Here is a 19,823-nt window from a genome sequence, read left to right on the forward strand (position 1 = left end):
ACACATGCATATGTTTACTTCCTTTACTGCCTGAAATCACACAAAGGTTACTGAAAAGAAGTAAAACTCCTAAGAACAAAGCAAAATGGAGAGGAAATCTCAGAATCAACATATTGGAAATTAGAGAGCACATGAACTGGTGGTCACCACCTTGGCCGACTGGAGAAAGCAGAACCCTAACCAGCAGTGAGGAAAGTCCAGAAGTAGCCAGCTCACACCACATTAACCCCAGGAAGGGCCAGAGAGATGCTTTTCAGAGTGAGGGTGCTCTGCTTTCTTTGGAAGAGGAGACTTGGTGGAAGTCTTTATAAGAAGTAGCTGGAACTGCTGACCCTGCTTCACTCTCCCAAAATCAGGCAAGAAAAGAAAATCTACTCTCTGGATAGGCTAAACCGGAAAGAATCTGGACTCAGAAGCATTAGGTGCAGCTGAGAACAGTGGGTACCTTTCTGAAAGTAGGGAGCACTTTGGTCCTCAACTGTCTTCCCCACTCAGCTCCCAGATCCTTCATGCCTCTGGTCAGGAGACAGAGGATTCTTTGCTGGAGAATCAGGCAAGCCGAAGTGAGAAGACCTAAAGCGGTGAGGACACAGCCACCCAGCCAGGCCCACTACCGGCAGCCCACTGCTCGGGGCCACCCTCTCCTACGGAGCTCTCATTTTAAATATGCCTGCATGTGGCCCTGTGAGTAAGAGCACATATTTTCTGGGTCTGAATCCTTTCTCCTGATAACTATTCTGACATTATATAACTAAATACTGTTAGTTTTGCAGGATTCTGAACTTTTTGTGAATGGTACATGGTGTGGGGCTCAGCTCAGATGTCTTACTCTTCCCCTTCCATTTGTCCCCCAACTCCCATGCCAGTCTCTTCCTGCTTTTGTGTCATCTCTGTCTTCTGGTGGGCATTCCATAGGTCAGAGAGAGTGCGACAAAAGACAAGAGTCCTTTCCTTCACAGACTTCCCTTTTGTCTACTTTTAACTGAATGATGTATTCCTAAAAACTGTCTTGCATTGTATTTTATCTGTATTCAAATTTTATCAATTCTCTCTTCTTGTTCACTTGTGGACATAGGCCCTTCTTCCATACAGTTGTCAGTGCTCTGATCCTTCCAGAAACTGAACACCTAAGATAAAATTATCTTCAGAAACAATTGGTATATGTTAAATCTAGTTACCACCAATGATCACTGTAATTATCAACTAAATACTGTTACCAACAGAGGCAGCAATAACAACAATGAAAACAGAATTTTTTTAGCCTCTTTAAATCTGAACAGCGTATACCTAGTAGATTTTGAAAGAAATTAACTTGATAAAAGAAATAAAAGTAAAAATGATGACATCCTTGTGAGTTAGAAATATAGTACATGCCCAAGATTTCTATTACTTTAATCTTATTTTTTGAATTTGGCCTCATATTTAAAATTCTAGTTGGGCAATATAATTTTTTTAAACTGAACTTTTTCTTGGGTGGGGGACAAGGTTATTCCCTCTCTTCACCTTGACTGCTAAGCTTCTTTTATCATTTTAAGATGTTCCTCTGCCTCATTTCTGAAATTAGGTTTAATAGAACAGCTGTGTATATCCTAGAACATCCTGCTAATAGAGATTTAAAGTATGACAGTGAGTGTGTACCAATAATAAAGTTGCAGTATTGACTTTAGAAATGTTTAAAGTCTCTTCTAGATTTCCAGATATAAAACACCTCACCAGTTGCAACCAGTGCATATTTCTTAGTTGCATGGAAACTACACTTGGTCTTTGGTACCGGTTCAGTGAATGTTTTCTCAAAGGTACAGAGCTTTGTCCACAAAGGTGGTTTTATGGTAAAGATGTGGACAAGCAACCTCGCTGGAGTGGCTTGATCACACCTATTTTATTTTTATATAAAGTACCACAGTATTTTATTCCCGTTGGGTTGCTGAGACCTGCACTTGTGGCAAACAAGGGCATTGCAGAGATTGTTCTGGCTCAAAGAATCCTATTTAGCTCAAGTGAACATGTCTGGAATAACAACTTCTGGAAATTCTTGCCCGAAAATTTAAATTGTATTGATAATATTATGTAGCAGTGACAGTAACATATTTAATGTGTTAGAGAATAAAGTTAGACCTGCAGTGGATAGCTTATAATCTAGGAAATTGTCATACTGCTTTAATTAAGTTTCTGTTCTTTAGGGTTAGTGCTCAGGATATGTCTTTATGTTAGAATAAGGGATTTTAATGGTTTCCCAAGTTCAAACAACTCTTAAAACAGCCATGTTTATTCACATAGACAGTGAGGTTTACAAAGAGACTTTCTACCTAGTCTCAAGTGGAAACTACAGTAAATTTATTATGGCAATTAAAAGACATAGTTTGGCTTTAGAAAGTAATCACCAATTGAACAAATTGCCAGTGAATTAAGTGCTAATTGAAAGTTTAAAAAATTTGCCATTTGTTTCCTAATTGAAGCATCAGTTTAAAAGATGTGAATCTGCTCTGCTTCTAAGTCCCTTGAGCTTGAACATAATTACAAATGCTTTGGGGATTTTTCTCCTTGTTTTTATTCATCAATAGTTATTTATCTATAATTATTTTAAAAAGGGCTGAGAGTCAGGTTTGAAAAGTTCTTTATCATTGGGACCATTAAGAATTCTTAAATTTGGTGTCACCGAAAGTAACTTGATATTATATGTATGTCACTTACTATTTGTTACTTCTGTGTTGTAAAACAAATAGCATAGCAAGGTGTCCAGGCAAATTTTGCTACAATTTTAGTTCTCATTCTTGGGGTTTGAATTTTTAATATAAATTCTAGTATGTTTGGAAAGTCTCTATTCAGTGTCTGATTTAAAGATTTAAAGTATGTTTTGCTTAGATTCACATTTTTTGTCTTGGATGTAATTGTTTTTAAATATTGCATCCATTGTAAATATTGATGAAGTACTATGAGATCTTCTTATTTTCGTTCAAGATTCAGTTTTACCACATCTATTTAGATGCATCTTTTTGAGCTAACACAAAACACTATGAGAATAATGGATGCTGTCTTAGCTTCAACACTGCATTTACTGAATTCTTCCTCTGGTTCTAAATTCTCGATTAAATCATTTTGTTTCTTTTCAGTACATGGTGGATTATGGAAAGAATGAATTAACTGGTTGAAAAAACTCATATATCATTGAAATTACTACTTGCATGGGATCTTACTACAAATAAGGAATAAGGGCACTTCTTAATTTGCTTAAATGTTCTCTATTTAACATCATTCACATAGTCCTTTTTTGTTAGAAAATTTACTTTTTATATGTAATCTCAAGAAAAGTCATCTTACATAAATTTTTTATATGTAATCTATTTGTAGTTGATATGCAGTATTGTTCTATTTGTAGTTGATATACAGTATTGCATGATTATATGAAATTACAGTTTCACAGATGAAAGAGGGAGAAATGTTCTTGAGGTCAAGTTCATCTGCTTTTATCCAGCGAAGATCTAATCATCTGGACAGTATTATAAAGCACAGAGAAGATGATTTAAGTTCCCTTGTTATACTGTAATAAAAGAGGTCCCCAATCACATTATTTACCTGTTTTTTTTTACCCAAGTCTTAATAGTGCCCACAAATACAACTAAAGGAAATTGAAAATATTCATTAAGTAGTTATTTTTAAAAATAGCACTCACTGTATTATCCTTACCTTCTGTTTTGTTTATTGTAAATCTTGGCAGATATGTAGTGAGTAGCTACTAGGTGCAAGCCATCTTCTGTTATTTTACAGTGTGCTAGTTATCTTCCTTAAACAACAGCAGCAAAATGTCAACCAAAATCATGGTGTAAAATTAGTAGCTACTATAGAGATAAAGAGATTGGCTACAGTGAGTTTTTCTGTTTTCTACAGCAACTTAAACGACTATTTAAAAATATTAATAGTTGTATTTTGATACTGTAAGTCAGAAGTAATAAGTTGTTTATTTGATCAAAAACTTCATGACAATACGTCTAGGCACTTCTTTCTCTTTTGCGTATCAGGCCATGCCCTTAGAGAACTTCTTAGTCTCCTTTTTCACACTTGGCCAATACTTTGAAAGTGTTCTTTTTTTTTTGCGCCATAGTTAACAGTAATCAGAATAAACTAAAGAACTGAAAAGTAAGAGAGCAGCCAGTCCCTCAAATCAAGCAGCTGTTAGGTCCTAGTCCTTGCCTGCAGCAGTATTCCCTCTTTCTGTCTCCTCCGCAGAATGCTACAATGCCAGTTCAGAGTCACAACTTAGTTGCAACCAACAGAGGTTCTTAATTAATATTAGTGATACTATAGGGTTATCAGTTTGCAAGGTGCCTAATTAAATTTGAATATCAGATAAATGATGAGTAAATTTGTTAGCCTAGGTATGTCCCATGTAAGATATGGTACATACTTGAGTTAAAAATTTATTTATTTATGTGCAATTCAGATTTATCTGGTATCCTGTGTTTTGTCTGGCAATCCTAGTTATTTCCACTTATTGTATAGTAGGTTCTAGGCATTCATAAATGAGTAAGGAGTCTTTGAGTGGCTCAAAATCTAATTGGGGGAGATAAGAAGGGATGTGAGGAATAGGAACACCAAAGAGGAAACTATTGCAGTAATCAGGTGTTTTGATGATGAGGGTCTAAACCAGACAGGGGATGAAGGGATTGTTATATTTCTCTGTTAGTGCTGAGCAAGGTCATCCATCAGCTTGGGCATGAATGCTCCCCAGAAGGTAAACAATACCCATGGGTGCTGCTATTGAGGGCCTGTCAGGCCAAAAACCTAGGAGGGAGATGAGGGGAAAGGAGAGATGGGAAAATGAGAGAGTAGTAAAAATGATGAAAAGAAATGGTGGTGGGGGGGTGGGAATTCGAGGAAAAAGAGAGAGATCTAAAGAAATCGAGTCCGTACCTGGTCTTCAGGGCTGTGGGTGGTCTGTCAGAAAAAGAATCTTGAGAACCCTTCGTACATGTCATGGTGTTGGCTAACCTTGAAAAACTCACAAACTCTTTGTATCGTACTTTTCTTATTTATAAGGTATAGAAGCTGGATGAGATCATCTCTAATATGATCTGATTATACAGGCAACTCAGTGGAATCCCTAATCCTAGGTTTTCCATCTTTGAGAAGCGGCTAACCAGATTTTAACATATGTTCTTCCATTTCCCCAGCCTTGCCTTCTGTCCTTGTAACTACTTTCTGGAGGCCACACTAGTGGCTTCAAGCCTTTAGTTTGATTTCAACAGTCACTGTTTATTATAGTGTCTTTGGAATGAAAATGAGTTAGACTACCTTAAAGATGCCTAAATTTTTTTCTTTGCATTGACACCAGTGTGTATTAAAATAAAATAGTTGAAAAATCAGTCCTTCTAATATTCTTAAGAAATTTCTTCGGTTCAGTTTTGACAATCCATTCCTTAATGAATAAAATAGAAGGCTTAGGGCTAGAACTTCAGATATTTAAATATGTTTAGAGACAGTTTGCAACTTTAAAAGCACCTAGATGCATTTTAATCCAGCCACATAGACACTTAACAAAATTGCTGTGTGGTGAGAAGTGATGCTGGTGGCTACTTGTGGTCATGATATAGTTGCATAAGCATGCCAGTGCTGTTACTATTTAATAATGTTATATGTTTAATAATCCATTTAAAACCTGGGCTGTGTAGATCAGAAGTGGCTGCTTTAACTCAAGAAAAAAAGGAAGATTTAATGGAAGCAAACTGGTTTTAAACAAGTTTTAGATTTTGGAAGTCTTAAGAAAATCTGATGAAGACAACTGGATCTTTATCCAAGTTGGACTCACACATCCAAAATGTTGCAGAAAAATCACAGGAATTAGAGACAGCTCCCTACCCCAAGCCCATTCATGGATAACCCAGTTTTAAACTCATGGTTTTGGAGCTCTACTGTATGGTTAAACTGGTCCGTTTATTCAATCCTTCAACTATCCATTCATGAGCTCAGCCCTCTGCATTGTGGGAAGCTTTGATTTTTTAACTCTTTCCTGACAATCTAAAACAAATGCAAGAACCCATTTGCATCTTGAAATTAAAGGTATAACTTACATACTGTATGTCCCTAACTTGATATGCTTTTGATAGATTTAGGACTTTTTGCTGTGTCTCAAGAAGAGTAATAGCAACTACCTACTTTATCATCCATATTGCTCTTGCTTTAATATAGTCTTCCTTAGTTTCCTTTTAGTTATCCATTTCCATTCTTATCTTTATAGGTATAGCCATACCATTCTCACTTGTCATTCACCCTAAATCTGTATTTATAAACATTTCTTTGTGCTTCCATCTTTAATGCTGTACAATATTCTAATAAGTGATGTACCTCTTAGATATTGGGCATAAAGGTTATTTTCAATTTTATGCTTCCTGGAGAATGGTGTAAATGATTTCTTTAAGTAGTTTTTTCAGTCTTGTCTTGACTCAGTTCTTAGGATAGATTCTCAAGGACAGGAGCAATTTTTATTAAGCACCTATTATGTGCCAGGCTGGGTCAAAGGATTGGCCATTTCCATGACACTTGATATGTGCTGACATTCTTTCCAAAAGTGCCAGAGACTGCTTAACCAATTGAGTCAGCTCTTAATTGTCCAGCCCAATAGATGTGTTCTTCCTCACTACTCATCTGGTGAATGTTTAAAAGTAAACCAAGTTAAGCATTACAAAGAAGGCAAATCTGAAGAAAAGGCAGTGTGTGGCTAAGTGAGAACTACTTGCTGTTTGGACTATTTACACAGCTCAACATTCTTTTGATGTGATAATTGAGAGGTGAATCTTTTACCAAATCAGAGGATGCTGTACAGAGTGAACATCTTAAGATTAAATAACCTAGATTTCTTTAAATCACTCAGGAAACCTAAATTTGAAATTCGGTTAAAGCAAAACCCAAATACACAATGTTTTATTAATGTAACCAGACATTAATTTTTTTACTATTTGTTGAATGTCTCATATATGCTAGGGAAGCAAGTTTGAATTTGACACCAAATATTCTTGGTTAGTAGAGAGACAGACAAATATATAAATAATTGCTGCAGCACCTGGAGGACACTGTAACAGCATTTATGTGCCCAAGAGTACAGAGGAGCACAAGTTTCTATGTTCTTTTACCCAGATTTTTTAGTATAAGAGAAGCCCTTTATTTATTTTTTAACTTTCATAGTTTACATTCACCTCTTGGGAGAGGAAGAAAACTTGTTATAGAGTACAATAGATTTAAATGACTTAGTTGGAATGAAAACTCAGCTCAGTTTCTGAAATATGTGTATAGTTTAATGATGATTCAAAAGCAAGTAATTAAAAGACTTTTGTCTCTTTGATTACAGTATGGATAGGTGGTTGAAGAGAAGTCATAAATTAATGTTTGGAAAGCCATTAGTTTTTTTAATAAACAATTTCTAATCATCAGAAGGGACAAAATTAAAATAATAGAATTGTGCATGCTGTTATTAGTCACACACACAAACACATTCTAATAGGGTAATATTTTTTCAGTCATCTAAGCTAAAGTAGGGCAAAGGAGGTGGCTTACCTGCTTTTCTAGAACATATGGTGGAGCCTGACAATTTTAACTGCTGGTTACTAACTGTAACCTCAGATCCCAACAATACCTGTGATTCTATTTTTTTAATGGTAAATTGGGGATAGTAATAGTACCCACTTCATAGGGCTGCCGGATCCAATAGATGCTGCTCTATGCTCAACTTAACCTCAGTAGCATTGTTGCTCTTGACCTCTTCTTTCTTAAGACACTCTTCTCTGTCAGCTCCTGAGACAACAAACTCGAGGTCTTTTTTTCTCCTACCTCTACTCCTTTTCATTTGCCTCTCCCAGATGTTCTTTTTCTATCTAATTTCTAAATGTTGGGTGCCTGAGGGTCCTTTCCCTTCTTTCTGTTTTATTTACTCCCTTACAAGGTAATCCACTTGTCCTGTGGCTTTAAATATCATCTGTATGCTGATGAGTCCTTTTGGGTCTCCAGTCTGACCTGTCCAGATTCACCTCTCTGATTACTTCCTAGATATCGCTCCTTTAACACATTCCTAACTGGATCTCTGGATCTCTCTATCAAAACAAGCAAACAAAGCTTTTCCCTTTCCTAATCATCTCCATCTTGGGTAATGGCCTTCCAATTATGACTCATCCTTGGTTCTTTCCTTTCCTTTACCCCACATGTTCAAGCCAGCAGCAAATACTGCCTCCAGAATATATTTTAAATCAGTCTATTTCTGTCTTCTCCGCCACGATCCTAGTCCAAGCCATCATCTTGTGCCACTTTCATAGGCTTCTAACTTGTCCCCTTTTGGACTTTTCTATACATAGCTATTGGAGTGATTTTTTTTAAAAAACAAAAATCAAATCATGTCACTTCTCTGTTTAAGATCAGTGGCTTCCCGTTGCACTTAACATAAAACTGAATCTCCTTTTCATAGCTTACACATCTGGGTTCAGTTTCCATAGCTAGGAAATTGGGATCACAAGCTTCTGGAGAACACAGATTTTATATCTGCTTTGTTCATTACTCTTTTTCCAGTGCCTCAAACAGTGTGTGTACATAAGGGGCACTTAATAAATATTTGTTGAATAAATAAACACATGCAGATTATATGGGTCCACAAAAGCCTTTCTTCTTCCCTCTTTTAGAGCAGCATATTATAGCTTAGTATTATCTGCATTATATAGAAAGTCCAGCAAAGACTTCTGGTACAATATCTCCTTTCTTTTACCTTTTTGCCTTCTGCGTCTCACACGTCTTCTGCCTTCCCCCCCGTCATCCTGCCAATATGTCTGGGCTGTTCATATAGAGATGAGTAAATAGGACAAGAAACAGATATTGAAAAGGAACCCTTTGAATAGTAGCAGTAGCATTTTGAAAATAAGCATTTTGCTACTGAAAAAAACTTGGAATGCATGCAGAAATAGAATAGTATAATGAATCTTCATCTCCTCATCAGCCAGTTTCAACTGGCTCATGGCCATTCTTTGAACAACCAGCGTTTAATTTGGAACGTGCCTATGGGGAAAGGAATACCTAGTTTATAGAGCTTTGTATCACAGATATAGCTTATCCTAGGCATTGTTACTATTTTGTAAACCAGTTGAGAACAGAGTAGGTATGGTTTGAAGGATGTTAGGTTCTGAAATTATCTTTTCTGGTTTGCTTTTTGTAAACGCCTGAAATTTTACCATTAGTTCAATTGTAAATTTGCAATTTGTGAATAAGCCTGAGAAAGGGAGTACATGAAGCCCATTAGCAGTTACTTATATCTAAGTATAAATTGGTTGATTACAAGCATGCTTTACTGGTAAGTAACCAAGAGCAGGCTTTGATGGAAGGTGTAAAATCACAAGGACCTGGGGTGGGAATGGCCATGGGTGGACAAGGAGTGCTATTCAAGAGGGTAGGCGGTGCTTTGCTACTTTCCAGGTTTGCCTAGAGGTAGTCCTGGCCTCAAAGTCTATAGAAGGAGGTCCCTGTTCCTGTTTGGTGTCCCTGTCATCTGTCATCGGGGTTCAGCTGGCTGCACAGACCTTGTGTAAGGCTGCCCAGAAGGAGCTTCCAGCTAACTCTGCTGCTTGTTTATTTTTAGGTATCTTGCAATATATTCAGAACTCTCCCTCCTAGTGACAGCAATGAATTTGATCCAGAAGAAGATGAACCTACCCTTGAGGCATCATGGCCACACTTACAGGTACTTTGAATTACGATTTGTTGTAAGAAAAAGATCCATTAACTCATAAGCTGATTAGCATGGGAATTCCTTCAAGCCTTTATTTTCCAAGAAATCAAATTAGAGTATATTAATGGAAAGCTAGGGAATGCTTTTTATGTTTCTTACTCTTCATAACTGAGAGAGGATAAAATACCACGTTTCAGTGTAGTGTGTTAGTATGGGCCCTCTCAGGCTGCAGGTCCAGCTAGCAGCTCTTCCTCTTTTATTAGAACTTCAAGGTGATCCTGCCCACTGGTGCCTCAAAGAAGAGCAGAACTATTCTCACATCAATATTAGTTAGATGTGATTAGGTCACAGAGTATATCTCAAGTTCAACAGTAGGTGCCCTGGGGACTTTGGATGCCTATCCTCATGATAACCACAAATGTGGCTCTTTAGCCTGGAAGGGCAAAAACAAACTGAGGTAGCTATTTCATGTTGTTATGAGGAAGAACAACAGCTGAGAGAAAGCTTGTGTGCAGGCCAGTTTTGTTCTCTTCTCTGAGCCCATGTTTTCCAATCATAGTCACATGCCAGGACAGATTGGGGCCATCCCTGCATCCCCTTTCCCAGCTCTTGGCCCATCTGTATGGTGTTTACTTATCCATGTAGGTCATTTTCCATTCTCCTTTTCTGACTGCCTTCTCTAAAGGCCAACATTTCTCAAAGAAATTGAACAAGGAAGTGTGAATGTAATGAAGCCCAAAGCCATCTTTTTACTGAGTTAGAATGTCTTCAGGGTTGGATGACAACTAGCAAGGAGAGAAGGGATGGTCAGAAAGGAATATAGCTCTGTACATTTCTACCCTGTGGCAGAAGCCACTGCATCTTTGTAGATGTGTGCTCATGGTTACTAGTTGACTTTCTGAACAGCAGAAAATTCTGCAGCCAGGGACATAAGGCCAAGAGGTTTTCTCAAAGTTTGTTTTTTTCTACTTGTCAGAACTCTTAACATAAATCTGCAGCTTCCCTTGTCCTGCTTTGGCAACTCAAGGTTGCTACAGATATACATGTATGCTCTTTCCTCTAGTAGAGAGCTTTCAGGGACTCCGTTTTCTCAACTCTTACCCAGGTGTATTACACATATGTATTCCTACCACCAATGCCAAGATTGGCTAAGTTAGTTAAAACACTGTAGTTATTTACTATCTTAGATACTTTATTTATTTCTCAAGGTGCCAGACATACTATCTGCAATCTAAGAAATTTGCAAAACTATTTGGGCTTCTCATATTATATCCCAGATTGTAATTAAAAATCCAGAAGAAGAATTACTCTTATAAATGGATGGGCTTCTTGTCCTGTCTTATTCTTAAATAATTGGTACCAGTTCAGAGAAGTATAATGTAGTCTGGAAGAAATTAAAAAAACAAAACAAAACCAAAAAGATAATCTCCTCAGGGAAGTCCTACATCTTATGGTGGAAAAGACAGAAAGACGTCTTCAAAGCTTCAACTTACTGTCTTCTGCACATCCCAGAGAAGATACAGGGGACCACTCTTGCCATCTGCAAGAGCTTTTGGATACTCTAAATCATGATCTCCAAAGATATAAATTTCCCTGAAGCATAATAAAGTTTAACTCAATATTTCAGTTAATCCTTCCTAAGATTAATGGCTCTATAAAATTCAGAACTAAATTAATTTCTAACGCTATTAAATTCTCTCACCAAAAATCTCTAGCTTATACTATGTCATTACTACTGGAACATTAACCATTAGTTCATCTGAAACTCTAAAACCAAAGAATGATGCGAAGACCTGTACCCCTATGGATATGAAATCACAAACTGTTTTCCAAAACAGGCTGGTTTCATCTGTGCTGACATCCTGTTCAAGCCTAAAATCCTCTTGTCCCTTCTTTAGCTAAGGGGGAAATATGACTTACGCTGTATCAGGTAAAGGAAACCTACTCTTAAAACCTACAAGTCAACTTTCATGCATAGGAAAGGTCAAGTCAGTAGGTACATTGCTGCCTTTGCCATTGATTGTCTTACGGAAGTCTTTATACGGGCTCCTGACTTGTCTTAAAAATCCTGTGTTACCTTTGTATATCCTGACTCCACAAACCAGCCACTGTTCCATTTTCACTTGATATATGTGGTTTTAGTAATGACAAGAGACAAGAGCACTCACTGAACATTAAAGAAGTACTCTGTTCTGTTCATGGTAGGTCATTCATATCATAGTGACCCATCACTAAATTCAACATTTTACTTTTTAATTGATCCAACAGGCTATTTTTCAACAACACTTTCATAGACCTTTGCACATTTCATTAACTTCAGCATTAGCAGTGTGCTTCCTCTTCTAGAGCACATTTTATAAGGAAACATGATGTTTATTACCAAATATCTGACAATAGTAGAGAACAACAAAATTGCATTGAAATGTGGTTATTGGTTGGCTAAGGCCCATTGCCTACCAGTTGACTGCTCCTGTAGACCTTACCTTTGATTTAAATGTGACCCATGCAAAATTACTCATTATAGCAAATCAGGGATCTTTGGGGATATTTAAAATAGAAAGAAGTATTAAATCCACTGACTTTCAGTTCAAATATGTCAAAGGGTTTACTGTATGTGTGTTATTTGATCTTTTCTATTATTTGTATTGGTATCTTTTAAACTTGTATCCCATATTTGAGTATTTTATGAAATTGGATCTGTATCTTCAGTAGAATATGATTTTACAGGACTTCCATTTACAACTAAGAGATTGTTTTTTAATGCTTACACTTGAGACTGAAAAACAGGAGTACTAAAGTCTTTTTACTCATGTTCCTTGGAGAATTCACTTACGTGACCTTGAAAAGTAATTTATCTTCCCAGTTCTCATTTTTCCCTTTAGAAACTCAAGGGAGATTTTTTTATTCTGAGGCAAAATCTGCCTCTTTAAGTATAGAGAACATTTATGCTTATTAATAAATGTGTCTGAAGTGTTTCCACCAGACTGTTTTAAACCATAATTGCTTTCAAGGGACTGGAGTGGGGAGAGTTCGATGCCAATCCCACCGGAAAGCCTTGCCAGCCCACAGCTCCGGCCTGGAAGATGAGAATCTCTGCACTTTATGGGAATCAGAAGAGAGATAGAGAGATGAAATACCCTTTTATGGGTTATTTGAATAAGGCTGACATTCTGTTTATAAAACTAAGAATTGAAAGATTCATGTATTGAAAAAAATCAGTTATTCTAGAAGGTGTTGGGATTTTAGGCATTATATGACTAGAAGTACAACTTGACAATGTTCAGATCATTGGGAAAACATTTTCTGATTCAGAGTTTCAAAGAGAAAAACTGTGTTATAAAAAAGTAAAATCCTAATGTGAATAAGTAATTTAAGTGTGAAGAGTCTGCAGTCACAAAGTCACTGTATTCTGCATTTAGGTTAGTAGTATCTGCAGACCCTTAGGGGGGCCTTGAGACCTGATTTTCAGTGGCCTACAAGGTTGTAACTTGTTTTGTAAATGACACTATGTAATTTCTCTTTGCACTGCTTTGACATTTGCACTAATAGTTGTAAAGGCAGCGGTGTTTGAAATTGCTGTTGCCTTGTCACAAAGCAAGGGAGTTGTGCCAAACTAGCCAGTAGTCATAATCTTCACTGCAGTATACTTACAATGAAAAAAAGCCAAGTTCAATTTAAAAAGTCCTTGAAGAAGCAGCCAAAAATTATCTTTTTTATAATTTAAAAATTGTTTTATATAGTTTTAAATAAATTATTTTTAGTAAGGCAACCTTCCAGTACACATTTAAAAAGATACTCTTTGTGATGCAATGGGAAGTGAGCATAAAGTACAGCTGCTGCATACTGAGTTATCATGGTTGTCTTTTCCTAAAGCATTTGTGTGATTGTTTAAGCTGCAAGCTAGAATAGCTTTTTTTTAATGAAATATTTTTACTTAAAGGAATCTCTGACAAGCTTATGGTTGTTCCAACTTGGGTATTTGGTGGATTTCTCTAAAACATACAAAATAATTATTACCACTGATAAAATTAGAGCATTCAAGCAGAATATAGAATTAGAATTTTGGAAAACTTGTATCTGTCACATTGAGCTTGACAGCTCACAGCTTAAAGACTTTTTGATAAAACTGGGGGTATTAAGGAATCTAACATTTTTAATACTGTGTAATGAAATGTGTCAATATTTGAAAAATCTGCATAACTCGGTGAACTAATATTTTCCATTTGCTATGAATGATGATAGGAAACCATGCATGGGTAAAGATCCATTCAAAGTATAAGGCAGATAATTGGAATTTGGTGTAACATATGGAGAATTCATTGATAATGGTTTCAGATTCTACATTGCAACTCATTCTTAAGAAATGTCTGTTGAGTTTTAGTGTAGCATCAAAGAATAATGTCCACTATGTGATAAAACTATGATAATATTCTCCCTTTTTCATGCTACTTGATTTGTGTGAGGCTCAATTTTCTTTATATATTTAACCAAAACAATGTATTACAGCCAATTGAATGCACAAGCAGATGAGAATCTATGTTCTAATGTGCTATTCAAGAGATTTATAAAAATAAAAAGTTTTTAATAATTTTTTTGTAAAATGACTATTTTTCACAAAAATACATTTTTATGTTAATGTATAATGTATTTTATTATTTTAAGATGAAATATTAAATACATATTTAAAATTTCTTGGCTTTTATTTCTAATTTTATATACAGTTGACCCTTGAACAACATGGGTTTGAACTGTGTGGGTCCACTTATACATGAATGTTTTCCAATAAATATATAGGAAACTTCTGGATATTTGTGACAATTCAAAAAAACATTTTCTTTTCCTTAGCTTATTTTATTGTAAGAGTACAGTACATAATACATATAACATAGAAAATATGTGTTTATGTTATCGGTAAGTCTTCTGGTCTACAGAGTTAAGTGTTAGGGGAGTCCAAAATTATACACAGATTTTCAACTACATGGCAGGGTGATGCCCCTAACTCCCATGTTGTTCAAGGGTCAATAATATGTATCATAAAAACAAAAGCTCTTTAGAGTCTTCAATCATTTTTAAGTATAGTGAGACTAAAATGTATGTGAATGCTGTTTTAGGTGATAGTGACAATGATGACATGTCTTAGTCACTGTGTGGAGGGCTTTACATATATTATTACATTTAATCTTGAGGATTATCATCACCCTTACACAGTTGAAGAAACAGATGATTAGAGAAATTGACTTGCCTGAGATTACACAGTAAGGGATCAACTAGGCTCCAACCCAGTGTCTGTATCTCTTAAAATTTCTGGTTTTGTTATATTGTTGTATCCTACACAAAGATCTAATGTATAGTTTAACATCAATTTATTTTGCAAAGAGCATGAACAATGATCCCCTATTGTTTATAGGAACAGTTATTTGAGATTGACTTTGCAGATGAGAATATTCTTATCCTTTGTAGATGAAAACACTGTGCTACACCATCATATATTCCTTTTAGGAGTATAAATTGTCATAAACTTTCTGAAAGGAAATTTGTCAATGAGTGTTGACAGTCTTGAATGAAATGTTTGGATATCTTTTGAACTAACAGTTCCACTTTTAGAAATATTTCCTCATAAAATAATTGAGCATGTGCATACTGATGTGTGTTATAAGATGTATACCATGGTGTAATTTGATAGAGAAATAATTCAGAAACTAAAATGTCTAAGCATAGGAAATTGGTTAAATCAATTATGAATAATAGAACTATTCATTATAAATTGTGTATAATTAGTTGTAGCTTCTAAGAATGGTGGCTTAGATATTATTGACATAAATTGTACCCAATATATTGTTTAGATGGTAAAAGTAGTTTCAAAACGATATAAAAATATAGTACATTGATATGTTGTAGAAATATTGAGAAAAACAGGGAGGTTTATACATTAAAATGTTAACAATGGTTATCTCTGGATGGTGAGATTATGGGGATTTTTTGCTTTGGTTGACTTTCAGGCTTTTAATTTAAAAAGTTAAGAAACAATAGCAGTGGTTAGCCACCAGAAAGGTTTAGCATGGCTAGTAGATTGATGTTCAAATCAAATTTTGTAAGTCCTATCAATTTAGTGTTACAAAATTTTTGTGGTTTTTGATACTATTCTCAGTGAATTGTAATTTGAAATTAACTATAATCGGTTTGTTGCAGCTTGTATATGAATTTTTCATACGATTTTTGGAAAGCCAAGAATTCCAACCCAGCATTGCCAAAAAATACATAGATCAGAAATTTGTATTACAGGTAAGCAAATTCTTGTGGTTGCATGTATTTGTTAATCAGTTAACTCTTTGTCTCATTTTCCCTTGATGTTTGTTAAGAATTCTTGCAATGACAGTTATATCACTTTATAAACAAACATACACTCTACAAATAAGTTAGTTTCTATTATTACCCATTAAAAGTAATATGTACCTCTTAATTTATTGTGCTAGAAATTTATTATATTTTAAACAAGGAATGCTAATACCTAAAAATCTCTGTAGTTTGCTTTCCTAAAATTTAATTATAAAGAAATTTCATTTATATACCCTAGTTTGTGTGGATCTTTGTGTAGCTTGAAAACTGTTTGCTAAATATCCTTAAGGAACTATTGCATAGATCTGTTAAAACTGAGTGGGGACTGTCTAGAGCACAAGTCTACCTTTAATGAATAATCAAAGTCAGAGTATTCCTGAGCTTTCACAGCTAGGAAATAGCACAGCTTAACACTTTAAGTTCCCATGAAGAGATTAACTCTAACCTATCTGGAACTTCTCAAGGTACATATTTTTCTTGGTTTGTCATTTTACATTTTATAACTGTAGACCACATCTTCATTTTTACCTAGCACTTGGGAACTTTCGTGGCAGTGAATTTTTTGGTAATAGCTCCTTGTTCCTGTTTGACATTCATCTATGAAAATTGGTACTTAACTAACTGGTATATGGACAGTTGAAGCTCCTTTCTAAGTGATTAATGGGATACCTCAAGTAGAAAAGAATAAATATCTATTAGTGAGCCAATAAGCAGAACTTCAAATTTAAAACATTATTTTGGCAGGAAATTAATCTGCTATGCCTTACCTGGGTAAGTTGGCAACTTCTGTGATGACCTCATTTCCCCTTTATTAAATCAATAAATTTAGAATTCTGAGTATATTAGGTTGAGAAGCTTTGAAAAAGTGAGCTCTGAGATAACAGAGAGGTAGTCAATAGGTGGATACATGGATCACTGGGTAAATAGATACATTGATCCACATGTCCTTATACCAAGGAGGCAACATTTCAGACAAAAGAAAAGCAAGACATAACAGATTTGTGTTTTGTGTTAGAAAGTCCTTCCATTTATATAGCCCTGTGTAGTTCTCAGAGTACCTTCACATGCATTATTTGATTTGTACAGCAATCTAGAACAGACATGTAAGTTTTATGTACATTTCACAGATGAAAATACTGAGGTTTATCAAGTTTTCTCAAGCACAGTGCCTGTTCTGGTTGTCTGTCCATGATGCAATGATGCCTCCTTTGATTCCCCTCATTATAACTTGGAATGATTGAAGTCAGGAGTAGTCTTCACTCCTCAACACTAATGAAATAACAAGGTTCCCTTATATTTATGGTAAAGTGAAGTGCCTGAGAGGATCAGATAATGATTCTGCAGTAAAGCCTGTGTCTAGTTGGCATGGAAACAGTAAATATTACAGTTTTACTTTGAAGCTAGTGCTTTTCTTATGTGAAAAGCATGCAAGGCCCCAGCTCAGTGTGCTCTCCATGGTAGATGGGTTCCTGATAAAGCTCATAAGATTAAAACAACAGAGAGATCCAGATTTGGAAAGGATATTTTGGTCTTCTATTCTAGTTTTTTACTAAGTGAATCAGTCTCCTTTGAGACCCTGGTGAGGCATGCCCTCCACCTACCCTTTTTTAATGAGGAAGGACCATATACACAGGCAGATTACTCCTTTTTTGTTAAAAAGTGCTTTTTAATGTTGAACCTCCCTATCCCTGTATGCCCCGGCCTTATTTCTCCAGAATAGTACCTTAGTATATCACTAGCCCAGACATAACCTTTCAGGTCTTCAAACACAGGTTTCGTGTTTTACCTGTTGGCTCTTTTCCTTTAGAACAGCAGTTGCAACTCAAATGCTTGTGGGATCATTTATAGTAAGTAAGTCTGGTGGCCAGATTCAGACAGCAGGAGGTAGGCTAGCTCCTTCTGAATGGAGCTTTGTCTACACCTCTTCCTTCAGTTATTGCTAGACTTTTTTTTTTCTTTCCAAGAGAAATAGATGTCCATATTTTTATGTGAAAATTTTCTGGTAGTTCTGCAGTACTATGCAGGATGAATGCATCTGCCTTCTGGATCTAGCCTACAGCTGTCAGTGCGCATTCTGTGCTCTAGACTGAGTCCTTAGTTCTGTCAACCCAATCGTATCAGTTTTTGAAGTCTTCAACATATGTCTATTTGTCTTCAAGGATGACATCTATGTCTGAACCTGGTGCCCTGAGTCTGGTCAGTCCAGTGCAGTTAGAACTGTGTACTCCATTCTCTTCTCTGGAGGCTAGGTTTCTTAAAGGGGAAGTCTCATTAGCTCTTGCTGTTCTGACACTGCTAACTTATGTTAAGCTTGTCATCTTCATTGACTTTTAATTTAGCTTGTTTAGGTTGTTCTAAAGCCATGTTTTCCCTTGTTCTTGTTCATTATGCAATTTGCTTTTTTATCTAGGTGTAGGATTTGATGTCTATTACTGTGGAATATAATTTTACCTCACCTTTTGATATCTTCCTGGATCTTGATTCTGTCATGCACTTTATTCACTGTATCTTTTATCTTTATCACATCTGTGACCTTCTTAAATATGCTAGCTATTGGCCTCATCAAGGTCATTGATTAAAATTGTTAAAACTAACTGGGACTAAGGATAGAGCCCCTGTCATGCCTTTAGCGACTTCCCTTTGCTTTAGAACAGGTTCATTCATCAGCAGTATTTGAACTCCATCCTTGAACCAGTTGGAAATTTACTCCAAAATCTGATCATCCTTCTTGCATTAAAAATTTTTGCTCATAAGGAGTTTATAGAGACTTTGTCAGATGCTGTGGGAAAAGCTGGGACTCTGTGTTTACAGCATCCCCTCATGTTCGGGCCTTGGAACTCTATTATAAAACGGAATGCCATTCATCTGCCATGGGGCATTAGTGAACTTCTGGGGGCTATTGCTATTTACTGGTAATGATGCCCTATGTAAGTACTTACAAACCATGGGGTTGATCATCATCTGTTCCTGAGTTTTGCCAGGGACAAGAAATAAAGTATAAGTGAAGTCAGTCTACTTTAGTTTTTAGTCCCTGCCTCATTTTTACAATTTTTGCCTTCTTTACCGTCTCTCTGCTTGATATGTTGATGAACTCAATCTTCAGACCACGGCTCACCCCAGTTCCTGAATCCATCGTGAAAGGGACAGGCCAGGGTATTGGCAGAATCAATAGCACCACTGAGTGGTGTTTAAATGTATCGTATGATTAGCCAGTGTGTTAACTTTCATGTTGGAAATAAGCCTTGGCTGTGGGTTAGCTGTCATTTTCCAGAAAACCGTATTCATTTGTGTTGGTAATCTATAAAGTTGGCCTCCTTTCCCTTTTCCTATCCTTTATTCTATGCATTATTTACCTGGGGCCCTATCATCTTATCAGAGTACAGCTTCAACCCCCTGCCTGCTTCTCATGAGCTCCCTTCCTAGGAGGTCTGGTTCTGATGTGGGACCAGATCTTAGGACTAGAAAAGGCTTGGCTTTTGGTGCTTGAGGCATTATTGCTGAGATTCAACCCTGTTATCCCCGTTCCTACTGCACCCTCCTCCTCCCGCTGCCATGCCTTGCTGCCCTTGAGCAGGCAGGTCCTTCATGTTTCTGTGCTATGTCATCAGTTCATTCGTTTGTTACACTCTCACTTCTCCCCTACTTATTTCTCTATCCCCCAGTTTCCTACCTGGTCCTAGTATAGTTTATACCTAAGTATAGGAACCCTCATACTTTTCCCTTTTGCAAATCAGGATGACATTTACCTTACTCTTTTCCTTTGAGCAGACCTCTTATTCTCTGTGGATTCTCA

At 36.3% G+C, this 19,823-nt stretch overlaps 1 protein-coding gene across 2 annotated transcripts in view; it reads left to right on the forward strand.

Annotated features, from left to right (window-relative positions):
• Positions 1-19,823, forward strand: part of PPP2R5E (protein phosphatase 2 regulatory subunit B'epsilon) — a 138,268-nt gene that overhangs the window by 87,979 nt on the left and 30,466 nt on the right. For both annotated transcript variants that reach the window (XM_073242286.1, XM_017669193.3), the window contains exons 4-5: positions 9,605-9,706; positions 15,884-15,976. In XM_073242286.1, the coding sequence (XP_073098387.1) occupies positions 9,605-9,706; positions 15,884-15,976 (195 nt within the window). The remainder of the gene's footprint in view (positions 1-9,604; positions 9,707-15,883; positions 15,977-19,823) is intronic.

This window comes from Manis javanica, chromosome 8 (assembly GCF_040802235.1).
Source record: "Manis javanica isolate MJ-LG chromosome 8, MJ_LKY, whole genome shotgun sequence".
Lineage (NCBI taxonomy): Eukaryota > Metazoa > Chordata > Mammalia > Pholidota > Manidae > Manis > Manis javanica.